This window comes from Telopea speciosissima, chromosome 9, assembly GCF_018873765.1.
Source record: "Telopea speciosissima isolate NSW1024214 ecotype Mountain lineage chromosome 9, Tspe_v1, whole genome shotgun sequence".
Classification (NCBI taxonomy): domain Eukaryota; kingdom Viridiplantae; phylum Streptophyta; class Magnoliopsida; order Proteales; family Proteaceae; genus Telopea; species Telopea speciosissima.
Genome location: NC_057924.1, coordinates 5,336,091 through 5,357,536, shown reverse-complemented (window position 1 = coordinate 5,357,536; position 21,446 = coordinate 5,336,091). Strand labels below are relative to the sequence as shown.

The 21,446-nt window shown below is 38.4% G+C and overlaps 1 protein-coding gene across 2 annotated transcripts; it reads left to right on the top strand.

The window, feature by feature from the left end:
- Positions 1-1,653: 1,653 nt before the first annotated feature.
- Positions 1,654-21,141, top strand: LOC122639648 (DNA repair protein RAD16-like). 2 transcript variants are annotated; one of them, XM_043832527.1, is made up of 17 exons: positions 1,654-1,745; positions 1,845-1,867; positions 1,899-2,823; positions 2,866-2,944; positions 3,224-3,346; positions 3,435-3,508; positions 3,711-3,774; positions 3,902-4,057; positions 4,158-4,243; positions 15,633-15,702; positions 16,069-16,194; positions 16,317-16,547; positions 19,461-19,565; positions 19,652-19,804; positions 20,579-20,667; positions 20,748-20,828; positions 20,924-21,141. In XM_043832527.1, the coding sequence occupies exons 2-17, from the start codon at positions 1,858-1,860 to the stop codon at positions 20,994-20,996; spliced, it is 2,445 nt and encodes an 814-aa protein (XP_043688462.1). In that variant the 5' UTR covers positions 1,654-1,745; positions 1,845-1,857; the 3' UTR covers positions 20,997-21,141. The 2 variants fall into 2 exon arrangements, with proteins under 2 accessions (XP_043688462.1, XP_043688459.1); XM_043832524.1 differs by having other exon boundaries at positions 1,899-2,944.
- Positions 21,142-21,446: the final 305 nt, after the last annotated feature.

Below are 21,446 nucleotides of genomic sequence, written 5' to 3'. Positions count from 1 at the left end.
CAATTTAGAAATAAAATTTTATTCTGGGATATTTTCTTAGGGTTGTACGTTTCATAATTAATAAGACAATTGAAGAGAAGATTCTGAAGCTACAGGAGAGGAGGGAGTTGGTGCTTGAGGGGCAAGTTCAATTCGTTGACCCATGTCCTACCCTTTGTTAGCATCTGATGAGATTCAACCCATTTAAGGCAAAACTAATCTTATTATTCCTTTGGGTTTTATAGGAATGTTGGTAGTTCTCCTAAGGACCTGGAAAGATTAACAGCAGATGACCTAAGATTTCTGTTTTCCGATTAAGCAAAAGCACCTTCAAATGGAGCCATCTTGATCAGTAAGTTGTCTTCCATGCAGATGTTGACACACTTGAGTTAATGGGATAGCAGCAACAATCTGATCTTACATTGTAAAGGTTACTACTACACTTGTAAAGGGGTCGTGTATTTTTTTCCCATGTAAACCTGTTTGATTTTGTCTGAAAAAGCAGCAGCTCAGGGGATTAATCTAATAAAAAGATGTCCAATTTTCTGGTTATGGTTCAGCCATTATGTTTTTCGTTTTGTTTTTTGGCTTTTTGCTGAAGATCAAAGCTTGAGTGGGATTAAGGTCAGTAGGAGTTGATGTACATTAGAAATTTGAGAACACCGAATGGAAAACCATCTTTTCAGTTCTCTTCTATTACAAATCTGCACTGAACTGATCAGACGAGTCGTCATTCCTAGTAGCTCATGATCTGGCCATCAGGTTCCTTCGATATTGTTAATCCAAACAAGAAACATTTGGGCCTTTAAAACTTCTGAGAGAGAGAGAGAGAGAGAGAGAATGACCGTCAACTTCACCACATCAAGGCCAAAGGGTTGGTCAGGGATAGGTTCCTCTCTGTTATTTCACTCTGCAACTTCCAAAGCAGCAACCAAATAACCGATAGAGACCGAGGGTGTGCCAGAGAAAACTGGAAAATAGAGAGAGAGAATCCTTAACCGCAACTCCGCTGCGGCGTTGAGCCCTAGATGGAAGTGTCCGAATCTGCAGCGGAAACTACATAGTTCCGGTTTCAACGGAAACCAAACTCCTTTCGTCAATCGTCAACGAGTTTCAAGTTTCACCCTTGTCCCTCTCCGGTTCTTTTCTCATGATCTCATCTAATCGAAGGAGGAACCTTATCCCGAGTTCTCGATTCCCAAGTAATTTAGATAATTCCTCGTTGATCCCAATCCGACGGTTTAGGTCACGTTCTATGCCCGTTTCAGTTTCATCAGATGCACGTGTAAACTTTCAACACGTGCCCTACAAAAATATTTATATAAATCAGTGAATGGGCATTGCTTTTTCCCGCCGCGCGGTTGTCTTGTTCAGTGAAGCCTTGCTTCACACAACTACCGCAGCTCTCCTTCTCCCTTGTCCCCTCTCTCAAATTGTCTTGAAGCCCTTTTAATTCTCTATCGAAGAATACACAACCTCCGAACACTGACTAGATCGCTCATCCTACCGACAGCAATGAATCTACGGCCTCGTCGCACAGTTTCGGACCACGACAGGAAACGTAAATTTTCCAAAACTTATCTGCCCTTCCATTCTTTGGAAAATCGTCTCTCGTATTTTTTTTTTTGGTTTTTTAAATTTCAATATAAGTCCATGATTCCCTGAAACGATCCTTTAATTAGGCAAGAAGCGCCCGTCGGAAGATTTTTCTGACGAGGAAGATCTTGTCCTACTTTCAGATTCAGATGGGAGCGTTAGCGATGAAGGTATCTTTTTATATATTTCATTAGTGCCCCTCTTTGATTTCTTCATAGTGAAGAACGTCAGAGAGTTGATCCCCTTTGCAATGATTTTTGTATATGTAGATGCAAATTCTTCATGGGAAGCGGAGGAGGAGAAGAGAGAGAAATTTGAAGGAAACACTGTGCTTGAAATTAGTGACGGAGACGATCCTGACTTTACAAATTTTCTAATGGAAATAACAAGCAATGAAGTTGAACCAGTTCTCCCCATTGAAGAAGATTTTGTTCGCTACTCTCGACCAAAAAAGAAAAGAGGGAGGAGTGGAAAAAGAAAAGAAGGGCCAATATTAATGTGGGAAGTTTTGGAACAAGAGAATGAAAGTTGGATTGATGCAAATGAAACAAAAGATGCTGATATGGATATTCTAGACGAAGAAGTGCCCGAGATTGCTGAGCCACCCCAAGACTTGCTGATGCCTCTGCTTAGGTACCAAAAAGAATGGTTGGCCTGGGCTTTGAAACAAGAGGAATCTACAATAAGAGGAGGAATCCTTGCAGACGAGATGGGAATGGGCAAGACAATACAGGCCATTGCACTTGTTCTTGCCAAGCGGGCAATCCGGCAATCAACTTGGAGGCATGGTGATCCCAATCCTTCACCGAGTACATCAACAGTGTTGCCTGAAACTAAAGGCACCCTTGTTATTTGTCCCGTGGTTGCTGTGAGACAGTGGGTAAATGAGATTGGTCGGTTCACACCTACAGGGAGCACCAAGGTATTGGTATATCACGGGGCCAATAGAAAAAAGAGTTCAGATGAGTTCGCTGAATACGATTTTGTCCTGACCACATATTCCATCATTGAGGCAGAGTACAGGAAGAATGTGATGCCACCCAAGGAGAAGTGTGTGTTCTGTGGGAAGTGGTTTCATTCCAGGAAGATGTCTGTTCATTTAAAGTATTTTTGTGGGCCTGACGCTGTTAGAACAGCTAAGCAGTCTAAACAAGTGAAAAAGAAAAAGGAGAGTGGACTCAAACCCTCCAAGGAGAAAATGAAATCCTCCGGTCTTGGAAGTGTGACTGATCAAGATTGGGAAAGTATAGAAGGGGCTGGCAAGAAGGCTAATAAGCAATACAAGCAAGAAAAAGAGCCAATGGAGAACCCTACCTCAAGGAACTCAGTGTTGCACTCTGTGAAGTGGGAGCGCATTATTTTGGATGAAGTAAGTTTGTGATCCCACTTTTTATTTTAGGAAGATGTCTTACAAGGGTTCTGTGTTATGGATCTTCTAGAATTTTGGGGCTTTGTGAAATCCAAGGATGATAGGCCAAACTACAGTTAAGAATCATGTGTTTGTGTGTGTTTGTTCCTATATTATCATTATTTTAAGAATGCTGCGTCTTTCCTGGTTCTTCTGTTCGTTGAGTTTGAAGTTCCATTCTAGCTCACGGCCTTGAAATGTTCTAATTGTTGAAGAATCAAATTTAATTTATGTTTGTAGGCTCATTATATCAAAGATAGACGCAGCAGTACTGCGAAGGCTGTTCTTGCTTTAGAGTCTTCATATAAATGGGCTTTGAGTGGCACTCCACTTCAGAATCGTGTTGGAGAACTTTATTCACTGGTAAGTGTCATCTAAATTCATTGGGTAGTTAGCTGTTATGTTATCTTTAACTTTTGGGCTGAAAAATTTTGTGACTTGGGTTATACAGGTCCGTTTTTTACAAATAACACCTTATTCATATTACTTTTGTCGAGATTGTGATTGCAAATCTCTTGATTACAGGTAATGTATTTGTGATTCGTTATGATTCTTAGCTACTTATGGTCTTGCTTTAATCAAATCATACTTCTAAATGGCATAGTGAAATTAATTTACTTTTTTTCCCTCTCCCTAGCTTTTGTAGTTCCCATTAGGCCTTAGCATTCTTATCTTGCTGAATTAACTACTTTATAATATCTAAACTTTGGAATGCTTCTACTTACAGTTCCACATCAGAGTGTCAAAACTGTGTTCATAAATCTATGAGGCATTTTTGCTGGTGGAACAGAGTGAGTTTTACATATTTTCATTTTCTTAACCTGTTTTCTCTTTTTCTTTCATGTTTGTTGTTACGAGGCTGAGGTTTCACTGTAATTTTTTTCTGGTGGTAATATCTTTTTGTGTTGTTCATTTAAGTATATTTCTAAACCAATACAAGCATCGGGAGATCTTGACGAAGGCAGAAGCCGAACCAGAGCCATGATTTTACTGAAACATAAACTTTTGAAAAGCATAGTGCTAAGACGCACAAAGAAAGGCCGGGCTGCAGATCTCGCCCTTCCTCCAACAATTGTAAGTATCACTGTTCTAAGATCATTCTTAAGATCTTTCTTGATATCTAAGATTTGATTACTGTCTTTTTATAACTTCTGTAATGTCCCTGTTTGTCTAGGTTCACTTGAGGCGGGATTCTTTTGATATTAAAGAAGAAGATTATTACAATTCACTGTATAATGAAAGTCAGTTGCAGTTTAATACGTGCGTAGTTTTGCTCATTTTCTTCTTTAGTTCTTTGTTTCTGGTTATAAATAGCAGTTTCTTCCTTATTTTTGTATATTCTTTTCCATGTAAAGATCAACTTTCTATGTATATTCTTTTCTATTTTGGAATTCATTTTTTCAATTCTTTTAAATAATGTTTATATATGTCTGTGTGTGCATTTGAATTGCTGTATGCCTTAAGTTTATATATAATCTTAACGCAAACTCTAAGAAACACGAAGAAACAAAACAGATTTCAGCAAGGATGACACAAATATTTAATGTGGTTCATACCCATATGATGTGCTATGTTATGTGCCTAATGGGGCCCACTATAGTGTATGGACACTAGATTGGGCCAGCCTAGTATGGGATAGGTTAAAGGGTTTGATTTAACATATTGGTCAAGTACCTAACATTTGGTATCAGAACCAGTCACCACGTCACGGGTTCAAATTACAGAAAGGGCTACCTAGGAGAAGGGCCGCCTGGGGTAGGGGTGTCAACCGGTCGGGTTCGGTCGGTCTCGGTCGGGCCTAGACGGGCCTCACCAATTTTATAGGCTGCACCGTATCCGACCGTTTAGGTGTTCGGGCTTGCATTGGGCGGACATGGTACTGTTTAATTTCGGTCGGTCGGTGTTCGGTCTTTAATCGGGACAGCCTTATTCAAGGTAAACGGGCCTCGGTCAGGCTAATGGCCTATTTAACTCTAAACGAGCACTAAACGGTGTGGAAAGTAATATCAGTCCCATTTCCCATGTCCACAAACTATAACGTCCCATGTCCCATGTCCTATTTAAAAAAAAAAAGGTAACAAAATATAAAAGTAATATAGGAAAGTCTCATGTCCCATATCCGATGTCCCATGTCCACAAACTATAACGTCAAAAGTAACAAAATATAAAGTAATATCAGTCCCATGTCCCATGTCTACAAACTATAACGTCAAAAGTAACAAAATATAAAGTAATATCAGTCCAATGTCCCATGTCTACAAAGTACAGACATAAGAATCAAAATGAAACATCAGCTTGTAACATCACATTTCACAAGCATTCTTGGATCTCGGTAACTCAAACAAAATGGTTGGCCTCTCGGAGTCCAACGATTGTTGCCTTTGTTCGATTAAGCAAAATAAGTAGAAGAGACCTACATGAAACAAAAGACATTTAGAATAAATAGAAGAACAATATATATAGCAGAAAATAGAGCAACAACGCTAGATCTTATCTATCTATTCATGTCATCTTAGCAAAACTAGAAAAATAGAGAAACTTAAGTCTCAAGTTTGAACCAATTGTGTGCAATGTTTAAAGAGATGAAAACTTACTCGAAGATTGAGCTAGAAGAACTAGAAGATTAAATGACATTTGAAGATCGAATGACAATACCTGTGGTCCCCGTGGAAAGATAGTACAAGTCAAAACGTGATTGTAATAAAAGACAAGGCAAATAAAAAACATAAGAAGAAAAATGACAATACCTGTAGAAAGTCATCTAATAGACTAAATGTTATTTACAACCTGCGGTAGAAGCAATTGAAGATCCTTGTGTAGGTATTGGTCCTCACGGAGCCTCATTAGTTACACCACTCTCATTCATGGACAACACATCTTTTAAAGCATCAGCCAAATCATTGGCATCATCACCCGTTCAGCTTTAAAGAAAAAAATAAACAATAGTACATATAAGATAATAAGAATATGACCAAAAAAGAGAGAAAATAATATCAATTTAATAAAATGTACACAAATTTTTAAAAACTACCTCTAAAGTCTACTCCAAACATCCAATCTTGGGGGCAAATCAGTGCTTCAGCATTTGTTGGTAGTAGCTTACTTCTATATTTGTCAATAACTCTACCTCCAAGACTAAAAGCGATTCGAAGCAACGTTGATACCGGAATAGCTAACACATCCCGTGCCATCCGAGAAAGATCATGATATTTAGTTCCTGCGACTTCCAATAGGCCAATACATCATATTGCTTCGTCGTATCTTTGATCCTTGGCTCTTCCAAATACAAATACAATTCAGATTTATCTGATCTTGTTGTATTATTGCTACTCTCATATGCGTTTAGCTCCTATAAAATAAAAAATCAATATAAAAATGCAACATATTGAAATGAATATACAATAGAAATAAAAAACAAAATGATTTATACCTGCCATCCGATGCATTTCCAACCGTATCGCCTCTATATCATCCGAGTGTAATGCCCCCTCTTCCATGGTCACATCCATGCTTCGGTACTCTTCAAAGAGTCGTTCTAAACTTGTTTTTCCAAGTCTAAATTTCTCCCTTGATCTAGAGTCAAGATTATATATCTTATCAAAAGCACATGAAACAAAGGATAACTTGTATCGAGGGTCAAATACAACCGCAATAGCTAAAATAATGCTATATGAGTCCCAATACTTGTCAAACTTCTTTTTCATTTCTTGTGCCATCTTCTTCATAAGGTCATCTCCATGTACTATCACTTCCAACAAAGACTTATGTATATTCCATACGTTATGAAAATACAAATTTGCCGTTGGGTACTTGGTCCCGTATAACACCTCTGTGATGTCATTGAAAGGCTTCAAAAAATGCATTAATTGCTCAACCTTGGACCATTCCTCGAGACTTGGACACTCTCTATAATTTTTATTCACCAACCAAGTTCATGAAATGCACTCTTATAGAATATAGCAGAATCAAGCATGTGATAAGTGGAGTTCCACCTCGTGGTAACATCTCCATGCAATCCTTTCTTATTTGATAAACCCACCGCTTAGCATTCTAGGAATTTCACTTTCCTTGCACGAGATGCCTTCACATATGCTACTCGGATCGAACCAATTGTACACAATTATCAATTACCTTCAAACCATCTTGTACAATTAGGTTCAATATATGGGCACAACATCGATTATGAAAAAAATCACCATCACACATTAAAGCCTTCTTCAACACCAAATTTCTTTTCAAGTGATCAATAAAAGAGAGATTTGCGAAGCATTATCTAGAGTAATAGAAAACAGCTTTCTTCTCAATCCCCAATACAATAACATCTCCGATGCAATTTGACTTATGTTAACTCCTGTGTGTGGTGGTGGCATGATGCAAAATTTTAGTAATTTCTTATGCAATATCCATTCGTGTCAATGTAATGACAAGTGAGAGAAATATAAGAGTCAGTGATGGAGGACCACAAATCGAGTCAATGACATCCTACCATTGAAGGAATTCAAAAATTCCTTAATCCTCTTACTCTCCCTATTGTGCCACCTCAAGATATCAGCCAATTGGGTATTCCTACTAATCGGGCTGAATTGTGGGTAAAGATAGGTAATCAAATCCCTAAACTCTTGATATTCAACAAACACCAAGGGTAGTTCTCTTCTAACAATAAGCATGGTAATCATATCTCGCACCATTTCTGCATCAATCTTCTTGCTTTTACATGTCGATTCCCATCACCTCCACTTAATATCATTTGGGCAATATCTTTGTTTTTACGTTTGGTGCAATTCTTAAGGTGTCTCCTCAAACCGCCAATGCCATTGATATCCGAGTCACCAAATATATATTCCCACAAGCCTTACATTTTGCCCTCTGTCTCCCATCGAGGATTCTTTTCTTTAGGAATTTGAATAAACTCTTTCCAAACTATAGAAGTTATTTTCCTCTTTCTCATTGTAATACCGGTTGAAGTAGGAGCTCTAGTACCAGTGTAGCACCGAGAAGCAAGTAGGCTGGTGCAGCATTTGTCTTACTAGAAGACGGACTAGAAACGTTTCCTTCATTTGGAGTCATTTGAACTTCGGGATTCTTTGATTTGGCATTTCTAATTTATGCTAAATGACTAAGTGACTAACAATAAGCTGCAAATAATAAACAAGAATAATCTTCATCAAAATAAAGCTAAAATTCTTCAAAATATAGTCTCTAAAATATGTACTTTATTAAACTTAAATAAACCTAAAGAAATATTTTTCAAGCACCTAATAACCAAATGCATGTAAGGTTGAAAGAGGCTTCATGATGACTCCAAAGTTCAAACAATAATAATAAATATTACTAATAACAAATTTAAAAAAAAAAAAAAAACCAAGAACAAATTCCGAAATGGTGAATATTCTAGTCAATTAGGAATCTTTTGTGGAAGAGTTTTTATTTCGGATAAGTAGGACTACTAGGTTAGTATGAAACAATAAATGCTCAATAGGAACTACGAGAATGGGGTAAGATCCCAACTATAGAAATTCCCTTTAACCTCTTACTTAACCAACTCATCAACTAATGAATTGGCTGAATGCATCCTTCATACAAAAGATAACTCTTGGTTGGTGCATAATGCTATATAGCTTTCCAATGAAGTATGTTTATCTCCAGGACCTCCTATCTCTACTAAGCCATCCAATCATCATTTTAAAATTTCCTTCTAAGATTAAATGTACCCATCCAAGTAGAAGGGCAGTCTCAGACTGATCGACTACTTTCAATTCTACCGTGACTGAATTACAATTAGCCAATAGAACAAAACCTATAAGAATCGACCCCTCAAGGTCTCCATATGCCCCCTACTCCATGACCCTGGATTGCGAGATGGAGCTGCCATCAATATCGAGTTAATCACATTATGAGAGGGAGGATTCCACATATGATGGATCAGATATAGGCGTGTAGCATTTAGAACCATGTGGGAGAGAGTCGAGAGATGAAGATAAAAACTAAAAAGTGAAAGAACTAGAGTACTAGATGACAAAACGATCTAATAGAATAATAGATTATTTATAAAAAAATAATATATTCATGATTAGTTTATTACCTTTCCTGTTCTTTCTTCTTCTTCTTCTTCTTTTCTCCCTTTGCCGTGTGACTCGTGAGATTCCAAGACTTAAATTTTGACTTTGCGAGACTGAATAGAAAAAAGGAAAAAAGAAGTGCAATTTTGCCGTGGATGTGTGAGACTCAAAGACTAAATTTTGATTTTGTGAGATTGAATAGAAAAAAGAAAAAAAGAGGTGGAATTTGGAAGGTTAGTTAGGGTTAATGGTTTTTTTGGGTAAATAATTAGGGTTAATGGTTAGTCATTTAGGAGGGTTAGGTTACCGGTTGTTACTTGTTAGGGAGTTGGAAGTTGGAACGTGTTTACGTTTGGGAATTTTCTCCGGGGTTGGGGTAGAATAGGTAATAATAATCGAGCTTAGGGGTCGGGTTTAAACGGGCAAAGGGGGTCGGGCTCGGTCGGGCCTTTAAGCGGGCGGGTCGGTCGGGCATCCGACGGTGTTACTTCCAGCACCGGGAACGACCGCTTATAAACGGGTCGGGCTGAAGCCCGACACTTTTATTAATCGGGTCGGTTCGGTTCGGTCTTTAAACGGTCGAGTGGGGTCGGGTCTGCCGGTGCGGGTCTGGCATTGACACCCCTAGCCTGGGGTAGAGTGAAAGCCGTCAAGAAAGGGCTACCTGCCACCAGACAAAAACCTGGAGCAGAGTAGAGCCGCTTAGAAAGGGCTACCTACCGCCAAAGGGAGAGCTGCTGAGGACGACGGCTACAGAAGCATGGTGATCTGTTATATGCCTAATGGGGCCCACTATAGTGTATGGGCACTAGATTGGGCCAGTCTAGTATGGGATAGGTTAAAGGGCTTGATTTAACATGTTCCATCAGCTCTAGAGCTTTTGGCGTATTGGTCAAGTACCTAACATGCTACTTGCTAGCCTAATTTGGGATAGGTTAAAGGGCTTTGATTTAACGTGTTCCATCAGCTCTAGAGCTTTTGGCGTATTGGTCAAGTACATAACATGCTACTTCCACGGGTGAAGCTGAAAATGATTCACCATGTGATGGAAGAAAAGTACAATGGAGATCTCTTAAGAACATCGCAATTCGCAGCAAGAACTTTCCCCAGAAAACCCTAACACGAAATGCCCAAATCTAACTTCTTCCTCTTGCTTACACAATAAGACAATAAAAAAGGTAAAACTGCTCCAAGTCAGGTCAATCCATTAGGTCAGGTCGTTACCACTTACCATCACAGACCTCACAAAATTTCCCCTTCGGGTCACCACCAAAAAAAATGTTGGAGCAGGGCAAACTTCAAAATGGGTACAAGAATTCAAGACACACATAACATATAATAATATAAACACCATATAAAAGTTTCATCAGTGTTAGATACTCACTTCCCATCTGTTCATTGAATGAACCTTTTTATCCAAAAAATCTGGGCCCAAGTTCTGGCTACATATTGCAGGAAGCTTCTTCCTAAGTGTCCCTTTTGCCTTGATCTTGCTTAAGCTCTTTGAAGCTTCAGAACTTGGTGCAAACCCAGGTTGGAATAACCCTTATTGAGTTGCTTTTGGGCCCACCCAAACAAATAAATCCAGTGATAAACAAGCAGTGGCAATATTGTAATCAATGAAGTTTAAATCTCAAGAGAATGGAACTAACAACAACTACAACAACAAACTCAGCCTTATCCCAACTTAATGGGGTCGGCTACATGGATCCAAACAAAACAAGGTAGGGATGAAAAAAGAGGTCTTAAAAAAAAAAAAAAAAAAGATGAGAAATGAAATATGGGAAATAAAAAGAAAAATGAAAGATGAGAGATGAAAGTAAGAGGAAAGAGGCATAGCCTAGCAAGACAGGAGAATCTCAGCTAAGTAGGTTTGCTACACAGATCCTTGCCCTCCAATAGGCTTTATCCGAGGTCATACTTGGAACAAGACCTAGACTATGTATGTCGTTCCTCACAACTTCTCCTATGGTCATTTTAGGCCTGCCTCTAGCTCTTTTAGCTCCTTCAATCAGGATCATATCACTCCTCTTTACCGGGGTGTCCTTAGGCCTCCGTTGGACATGACCATACCACCTCAAATGACTGTCTCAGAGCTTGTCATTGATCGGGGCAACTCCAAGTCAGCTCTAATATGTTCATTCCTTACTTTATCCTTCCTAGTTTTTCCGTGCATCCATCTTAACATCCTCATCTCTACTACACAAAGTTTCTCAATATGACACTTAATTGCCCAACATTCCGCCCATACGTCATAGCCAGTCGTATAGCAGTCCTATAGAATTTTCCTGTAAGCTTTAAAGGAATACGTCAGTTGCACAACACTCCGGACGCACTTCTCTACCTCATCCATCCCACTTTAATTATCTGTGAAACATCATCCTTATGTCACCTTCTTTATTTATGATTGACCCCAGATATCTAAAATAGTCACCTTTGCGGTATCTCTCTTTTCTCAATTTGCACCATGTCGGTATCTATCATAGTATGACTAAAAGAACACATCATATACTTTATCTTCATTCTACTAATCTTAAAGCCTCTTGTTTCCAAGGTTGACCTCCATAGCTCTAATTTAGTGTTAATCCTTGCTTTTGTCTCATCCACCAAAACGATATCATCGGCGAAGAGCATACACCACGGGACCTAATCTTGAATGCTCTTCGTTAGGTCGTCTATGATAAGCGCAAATAAATATGGACTTAAGGTTGATCCCTTATGTAACCCAATCGTAATTGGGAATTCCTTGCCTTGACCTCTCATAGTTCTAACACTAGTCACCACGCCCTCGTACATATCTTTAATTTCATCCACATATTTACTCGACACTTCTCTCTTTACTAGAACATGTTGGATTAAATCTTTAGGGACTCGATTATAGGCTTTTTCCAGGTCAATAAAGACCATATGGAGATCCTTTTTGCTATCTCTCTATCTTTTCATAATCCTCCTCAATAAGTGGATAGTTTCTGTCGCGGTTTTATCTGGCATAAAGCCAAATTGGTTCACCGAGATATGAGTTTCTCTTCTCAAACGGGATTCAATAACCTTCTCCCAAAGTTTCATAGTGGGACTGACTCATTAGCTTTATGGTTCTATAGTTTTTTTGCAGCTTTGGATCACCTTTATTTTATAGATCGGGACTACAATGCTTCTCCTTCATTCATCTGGCATCTTCCTTGAGTTCATAATCATGTTAAATAGATTGGTAAACCAAAATACCCCACAACCTCCAAGGGTTTTCCACACTTCTATTGGAATCTCATCTGGGCCTGGTGTCTTGCCTACTTTCATCTTTCTTAAAGCTTCTTTTAACTTACGCCACACTAACCTTTAGTACATATCTATGGCGTGTGGTGTCTTGTTGAATAATGTAATCATTTGGGTCATTTCTTCTCATCCTACCTCCATTTAGTAGGTCACAGATATACCCATCCCATTTCTTTACAATGTCCTCATCTCTTGCCAATTTCCCCTTCTTTTGTATTTAGGTTGATATAGAGATCCTCATATTTCTTCACCCTAGCCATCCCCACAATCTTCCTAGCTTCTTTTCTGGCACCATAATACATCTTTTTATCCTATGTTTCTTTAGTCCTTTGCCATATCTTAGAACAATCTTTTTTTGTCATAATCGCTACTTGAAACTCATCTTTCCACCACCAAGTCTTTTTAGGGGCCTAGCGACTACCCTTCGCTTCCTTTAGCACATCTTTGGCAATCCTCTTAATATACGTCATCATCTTGTTCCACATCACATTGGTGTCTCCCTCAAAGTCTCACTGTCCTTGTTTGACCACATTATCAGTAAATGTCCTCAGGGCCTCCCCTTTTAGTTTCCACCACCTTATCTTAGGGTACATAGGTTCTTTTCTCCTGCACTTCTATACACTGAAGCACATATCGAAAGCCACCAGTCTATGTTGGGTGTTTAGGCTCTCCCCAGGGATAACCGTACAGTCCTTACACACCAGTCTGTTTGGCCTTCTTGTTAGGAAGAAGTCTATTTGGCTGGTATGATTCCCACTTTTATAGGTAACCAAGTGCTCCTCTCTTTTTTCAAAGAAAGTGTTCACAATGGACAGATCATAAGCTACCGCAAGGTCTAGGATTGAGGTCCCTCCTCTCCCCAAATCCGTAACCGCTATGGACACCTCCATCTCCTCTACAATCCCTCCCAACATGTCCATTCAGGTCACCTCCAAAAATAATTGATTCATTTTGGCCAAAACCCTGCATTAAGTCATCCATGTGTTCCCAAAATTGACGCTTACTACTTTCATCCAGTCTTACTTCATGTGCATAAGCGCAAACAATATTGACAACATAAGAGAATGAAACTCATAAAGGAAAGATAAGTATACGAGGAGAAGGGTAGTTCTGGAATGGAAAACCAAAATATGAAAAAAAAAGGGTAATAGTTGAGCAAGAGGCGGGTAATATGGGAAAAGGGAGTTAAAGGTTATAATTATCAAAGGGAAGAGAGGAGTCGTGGGAAGGCGAAGTCTTCTCCTACCTCAAGACGTAACCAAGGAAACTGAACCAGCAGCACTCCCTAAGAGAGAACTCCTTCGTGGGCTCTCCATTGTCTCCAAGGTTTAAAAGGTACGTCAATATTGAAGAACCCTCTGGAAAGCTCATCAATAACAGTGTCAAAACTAAACAAGAGAGAAGTATTTGATGACTGAAACCACTACTGGCGGAGGAGGACAAATCTGATCAGAAATTGGTTCTGCAACTTCACTAATTCAGCAAGGGTTTGGAGATGGGAATCCACAGGTAATATCATCCCAGGGTATGAATTAGAATCCCAAAGCCACACAATTCATTCTTTCCAATCTACTATTCCAATCATCAGTTACACATCTATTTATAGTACCCAACAATAGAGACTCCAAACTACTTCCTAAAACTTAGACTAATAAAAATAGAAACTCAATAAAACTCTAATTGGAAATTTCCCTACTAGCTACCCAAAATAAAAGATTACATATATTTCCCAAATAAAATAAATCATAAATATCCTACTGAATCAGAACAAGGTTGGGACCCGGTTCATCTTGGTCCCGATTCTCGAATGGATATGGGTCCAAGGAATTGCTCCTGCATCAGAACTTCTTGTCCTTAAATGTTGCTATCATTTTTTTTCCTAGTCCACTTTAATATGGCAAAGTATCATAACAATCTAATAAGTTAAATCTTGATGTTGTGTTAGTCAGATATGTGTGTGCTTATGTTGGTCTTTGAAGCTGCTATCTCTATCTTGATTTTTAAGTTCCAAAGCTTTTGCATTTCTCTTGAATTAGCAAACACCTTGCTCTCACCTCCTGCTACATTGCAATAGTGTTGTGCATTAGCTACTCAACTCAACAAAAAATAGAGGCTTACGATTTTGCCATAGGTTATATATGATTGGTCTTCCTTTCCTTTGCCCTCTAAAATATCACATAACGTATTTGGTAAATTTTGTAAGTTTTTGTTGACATTTTAATGAAAGTTTATCTATACTTTCAATGATACAAAGTAAATTTATTGTAATATCTTTTGCTTATGTAATTTTTCTTCTTTTTATATTTTCATCTATGTCCTCTGGCAAAAAGGAGGCAGGTCCACCAGTATAGATAGGAAAGGCAGTTCCCACTCTTGATTTTTTCCATGGCAAGTGGGATAGTCTAGATTGTTGGATGGAAGAGGACCTGCTATATTAGTCACATTTCAAATTTGAGGCTGTAATCCGAGCATATGGTCCACCATTTATTCAACTTGGCAGGGGTGCACCCCTCACTAAGATTTAGGCCCCACCTGACCTGCCATGTGGGATATGGTCCTGATGAAACAGTGTTCACTCCTGCATACAATCATTTCTCAATACCATGGTTCTTAATCTTGGTTGAAACTGCTCGAAACTTGCAGTTTCGATCGGGATATCTCGGTTTCGGCACTTTCCGAGACGAAACCTAAGGGCAAATACTGGATCATACCAGGTTTCGACCAGTTTTGACAATATTTCGTATATTTCGGTGGTTTCAACAAAAAAAATACCGAGTTTAACCAGCCCAGTTTCGACCTATTTCGGTAGTTTTGACCTGTTTCGATTGAAAAATACCAAGATTCGACCAGTTTTGGTAGTTAGGACTAGTTTCAACTTTCAACCAGTCCATGACCTTTTGAGTTTGACCCAGAAAATACCAGGTTTTGGTCGAAATTTGGAAAATCTCGGTTTTGGCCTATGTCAAAACCGGGCTCGAAACTGAGATTTAGAACCTTGCTCAATACTCAACTCAACTTATCCTTTCCGCAACTATATGTGGATTCACACGATCATATCTTGATTCTATTTTTAAATCTCCAAGCAGGCAGTTTTTAAAGGCTAGCAAACCTTCCTCTCACCCTCCCCCCCCCCCCCCCCCCAAAAAAAAAAAAAAAAGGGTGGAAGTCTCTCCATCATGGTAGAGTATGAGATTTCTGATTAACTGCCATTTACCAAGTTTATGCTGCCTTACAAGTTTCTTACTGTTGTATGATTAATTCTTGCATTATGTCTTACAATTTACCAGGCATTTTCTTACGATTTTCTCCTAACTTCGCAGATATGTTGAAGCTGGAACTTTGTTGAATAATTACGCACACATATTTGACCTCCTTACAAGATTACGACAGGTGGATGACTAATCCTGTATAACTCTTTTTTTTTGCACATATGTGAATATTACACTCCTAATCTAAGATGATTCTGGATACATTTGTCTCTTATTTGGATATTGTTTGTGCTTTTAAAGCGAGAAAAAGTTGGCCAATTGGGTAGTAAAACTTAATTCATTTTAAGAATTGTGTTTAATCCATATCCAAATAATAAAGTTGTAAAGGCTGGATAAAATTGACCCATGAAAACCTGAGTTCTTTTTTGGACCCCTCCCCCCTTCTGTATTATACTCATAATGTGATGTGAAATTGGCCTTAAGATTGATAATGCAATATCATTTCTGCAAGTGGATATGGTTGATTTGCCTCTCTTAAACACCATAGGCAGTTGATCATCCGTACCTTGTGGTATATTCCCAAGCTGCACTACTAAAGAATGGAGGCACTGGTGATCCTTATAATGGTGAAAAAGTCTGTGGCATTTGTCATGAGACTGCAGAAGATTCAGTGGTGAGTTCACTCTGTTAAAACCTTTTAAGCCTTGTAAGCCATCAATTTTTCCTTAGATAGATCTGATAATTTTATTCTAGTCTTTCTTTTCATTGCCATCCTAATCTGTCCTCATGTTTCAGGTCACCTCTTGTCGGCATATCTTCTGTAAGGCTTGTTTGATAGATTTCTCTTCATCACTGGAAGAAGCCTCATGCCCCTCATGTTCAAAATCGCTTACTGTTGACTTCACATCAAAGTTGAATCAAGGGGATCAAAATTCTAAAACAACAGTGACGGGGTTTAAACGTTCAAGTATTCTGAACAGGATTTGTCTTGAAGATTTTCAGACTAGCACAAAAATTGAAGCTTTGGTATGGAGTCTCTTAAAATGATTTGTTTTTCTTTTCCTTTCCTTCTTGCCTATTTTAATTGACAAATCATATTTCTTAAATGAATGACAATTGTATATGAAGAGTAAATTGTAGGGAACAAGAGGAAAGCCAGAAGGCATTGAACATGCTACAAAGCTTAGAACTAAAATCTAGGTACATCAAAATCCAAAGCCAGGATCATCTCGGAAGTATATGTCAACCTATAATCATTCCCTCTTTGGCTAGTTCTCCTTTTGAATGAGAGATTCAGTAAGGATGTGAAACGTGTTTCATGAGGAAGCATCATCCCAACAGAGCCATCCAATGGCTAAACCACAATTTTTCTCCACCCTGAGCAGTCTGACATCTGATCTTTTTTTTTTTTTTTTCTTACTCAATTTACTGCATCTATCACTTACTATGAAGTTTGCTGCTTGTATGAGGAAATACCATGGAAGCATAGTTGTCACTGCATCTAGGCGAACCAAAGCGTTTGAGAGGTTCTGGACGCAAGGCGACCAAGTCGACCAAAACACCTGTCTAGGCAACTAAGGCCACACTAGTTGTCAAGGCGACTGGATGCCTGGAAGTATTTCTTCTCGACTTATATCCATGATTCAAGACAAACTGGCAACCCGCAGTGTCTGTAGGGCATCTTTTTTCAGTTGAAGCACTTCCATTAGATTTTGAACAAGTGCTTTGTTTAGTCTATGGACCTCGAAACTAATATGAATAAATTTAAACTCTTGATGAGCTTTAAACTTCAACAAATTCAGAACTTTTGCACATATATTTATTGTATCACCTCGAGGACATCTCTATTTTGGATGCTTGAATGTACCAACAAACCCAAATCTCCAAGGAGTTTCCATTAGCCTTGTTAACCATTTAGACCCTATTGTATAACCCCACTAGACACAAGGCAAGGATCTTCAGATGGACATTACTCACCAAATGTATCAGTAGCGAAACTTTAACAAGCAGCTAAATCATTTTTGAATCCACGAGTTAACCCACTTAAACTTACAGATTTAAGCCTGAAATCCACAGACCAGCAAAGCATAAGCTTCTTCATTCATTAAATTCGTTTTTGAGGCTTTAGCCAGTCCCTTACATGCGTATAGAGTTTGAATAAGACAAGACTCTGACACGAAAAAGGTAAGACTAAAGTCAATCCTGACCCAAAAAGGAAAAAAAAATAAAGCATAGACTGACTCTTGACTCTTCCAATTAACCAGCTATGGAGAAGTCCTATTCTGACCAAACAACTTTATATATAATAAAGAAAAGACAACCAAACAGGACTGGGATTAAGCCACTTTATCGAGCCTCACTTAAAAAATTAATAGCAATTAAATTGGAAAATAAAACCCAAACAGAACCTAGACCTGAACAGTAGCCGGTGTCTGTCATGGTGGTTGTGACATTGCAAAACTGGCTGTGATATCATAGTCAGTCTTCAAAAGCTGTTTTATTTTCTTTCTTTTGCTGGCATGACTTAAATTCTAAATCAATGTATTTAATTCTTCCATTTCATTGGTGCCATTCCACAGAGTGTCTGCCCCAAATTCTTGCATACTGCACTTCTTGGGGAAATCTACCACTGGGGAATTGCCACATGCCTGCAAAATGATCCATGCCCCATTTGTATGGTTCAATATTGAAATAGGCATTTATGCAAATTTGAGGAGGTTGGGTTCTTTATGGCCTAGCTAGAAAATGAGCTGATTGGATTCAAGGTTTTAGGACTCAGTTTCGCCCATGGTTTCGACCAGCCATGAAACCTAGTTCTGCCGAGATCTCAGCAAGTTGGTGTATCTTTTTCCTGTCAGGACTCGGTGGTGGGTTTCAGTGGCCATATAGACAACATAGGTCCTGAAACTTGACATCCACCCTAGTTTAGGCCTTCTAAAATCTATACATAATGTATACATTAGTTTTTACACATTCAAACCCAAAATGGTACTTTGACTTTGGACCCTAGGTTGGTAGTCTACAACGTAGGTGAGCTCTACCGTAGGCTATTCCACTCAATATTTAGTACTAGTAGAACACATAATTGAGGTGTAAAACAATTTAATTAAGCATTAGGAATTGAAAAAACATCAAACCATAAACCATTTAATCATTAGGCACCATATTCATAATCATACATGGTTTGTTAATAATTATTAGAAACTTAGAAAGAGACATAGGTTAAACAAATACAAGTGGATGATTTACCTTATGGCTTATGCCCATCCATCCTAGAGTTTTGAGAAGAGTTTTTTACCTAACACTGTTTTTGTGAAGAAATGCAACTCCTCCTTTGTTCTTGAAGCTTCAATCAACAATCTCCAACCTTCAATCTTCAATCTCCAGTATTTTATGTAAAATGTCCCAATAAAAATAGTGTACAGCACAAGTTTGGAGGGGTTTTTCAAACCAGAGAGGCGAGCTCTACCGAGTCCAGCGAGATATGTTGAGTTTTGGGTCGAAATATGGTATATATACTTAAATCATTGGGCCTAGTTCATCTGAAATGAACCGAATTTGAAATATGTCCTGAAATCTCGACGAGATAGCGAGATTTCGGTCGAGATCTTGTATGTCTTATGTATCGCAAGGCATCTTGACTCGGTGGGCCACAAAAGCGAGATCTTGTACCATGATTGGATCTTAGGGTTCTGTTTGTCAACTACTGTTGTTCACCCTTTTTGGGGAGATAGTGACATTGGATTTCTGGAACATGTCACTGAATCTCTCTTTATCTCTCTGTTTGTGCATATATATATATATATATATATTGAAATTATCTTTTTAGTTTTTCTTTCATGTTTCCTCAAGTTTGCATATTTGGTTTTGCTATTTACTTTCTTTTTTTATTAATTTTATTTTTTAACTAAGTGATTGTTGGGTTTGAAACTGTTAAAGAGGGAAGAAATCAGATGCATGCTTGAAAGAGATGGTTCTGCAAAAGGGATTGTTTTCAGCCAGTTCACATCATTTTTGGATTTGATAAACTACTCTCTCCAGAAGGTAATGTAAAAACTGCACAATATCATATACTCTTAATAGATACCCTGTAAAGTGATCCCTTGTCTAAGTGTTGAACCTTTTTGCAGTCTGGAATAAATTGCGTTCAATTAGTGGGAAGCATGACAATGGAAGCAAGAGATTCCGCAATACGGAAATTCATTGATGATCCAGATTGCAGGATTTTTCTTATGAGCTTAAAAGCTGGAGGTGTTGCCCTCAATCTGACAGTAGCATCTTATGTGAGTGGCCTTTTCCCTTGATGGTTATTTGGTTTATTTTATAGGTTAGGCTCAATTTATTTCCAGGTAAGAACCATGTAAAAGAAATTTTTTATATAAAATCTTCCCCATCTAAAAATCATGTAGGTATTTTATTTACATGATTGTTGGCTTCCAAAAAAAAATGGAACCTTAAGGAACAATAACAGGTTTCATCTGTTTTCTGAACACCCCTTAACTTTGCAGTGATTCACCCCAAAAAAAACTTTGCAGTGGGTTGTTTTTCATGTAGAAGAGTTTGTTCAGGATGGAGACTTGAATAAGTTTTGCATTGTCTCTGTTGCTGCCCTCGTGGACATGGCACATGTTCAGGAGTTAAATAATGAACACACAAACAGGATATACTGATATGCTATGGAAATTCTACATGATCAATTGATCGTAACCATTTGAAACAGCATCTTCTTTGAATCATCACGGAAAACATGATAAGTGGTACATGAATGCATTTGTTGGATATTTTCAGTCACTGCATTTAAAGGTCTCCCAAGTGTGGTACTTTCCGAATTGTTGGTTGAATCAACCCTCCCCCTCTCCCCCCCCCCCCCGCGTGGTCCATCATTCTTTAGATTTTCCTTTTCATTTTTCTTCTTTTGCACTTGCTGTATGGGTACAAGCCAACTTTTGTTGTAGCAGCTGCATTATGACAATGCTGTGTAACTAGTGATATTTCTATTTATGATTTTAAGCTTCTACTTGGTTCTTATGTATCTGTTTCTCTTGAGGACGGCTTAGGTTTTCTTAATGGATCCCTGGTGGAATCCAGCTGTTGAGCGACAGGCACAAGATCGAATCCATCGAATTGGACAGTATAAACCAATCAGGTGCAGCTCTTCTCCTACTTGTTTCCCACCATATCATGCATTAATCAATTTGTGGATCTTATTATGGGATTTTTTTTTAGAGTCATACGTTTCATTATAGAAGACTCAATTGAAGAGAGGATTCTGAAGCTGCAAGAAAAGAAGGAATTAGTGTTTGAAGGGTAAGTCCAATTCATCAACTGTCTAAATTGCTATCGCTTCTGATGAGATGTATGCCCATTACGCAAAACTAATCTAGCTGTACTTATTTCTATAGGACCATAGGTGGTTCTTCTGAGGCTCTTGGAAAACTAACGGAGGCTGACTTGAGATTTTTGTTCAATAAATAAGATGCTGAATATCATCTTGATCAAGAGTTGTCTTCATGCATATGGTAATACTCTAATATATTAGAGCATGCTTTTCGAGTTAATGGGGTGGCAACATTCTGGTATTAATTCGAATGATATTGTGCAAGTGGAGCATCTTTTTGGTGGTACAGATCACTGTTCGTAAAAACGCGTTTAAAACTCCGTTTTAAATACGTTCCTGTTTTTTATCGTTTTAAACACTTTTTGTCGTATGCTTCTCAATCATACGGTAAAAAAGGGCAAACGGCAAGCATTCCTCTTTTAAACGCGTTTAGGACGTAAAGATGACTCGAAGGGTTACATTTTTCATGATATCACCTTCAACTCAAAGTCAATGCATGGATACCGGAAATAGAAGCATGTATTTCAAATAAAAATTCCTCAATTTATATGAGAATAGTAGCGTTTTTTTGGTCTCGTTTTTTTTAA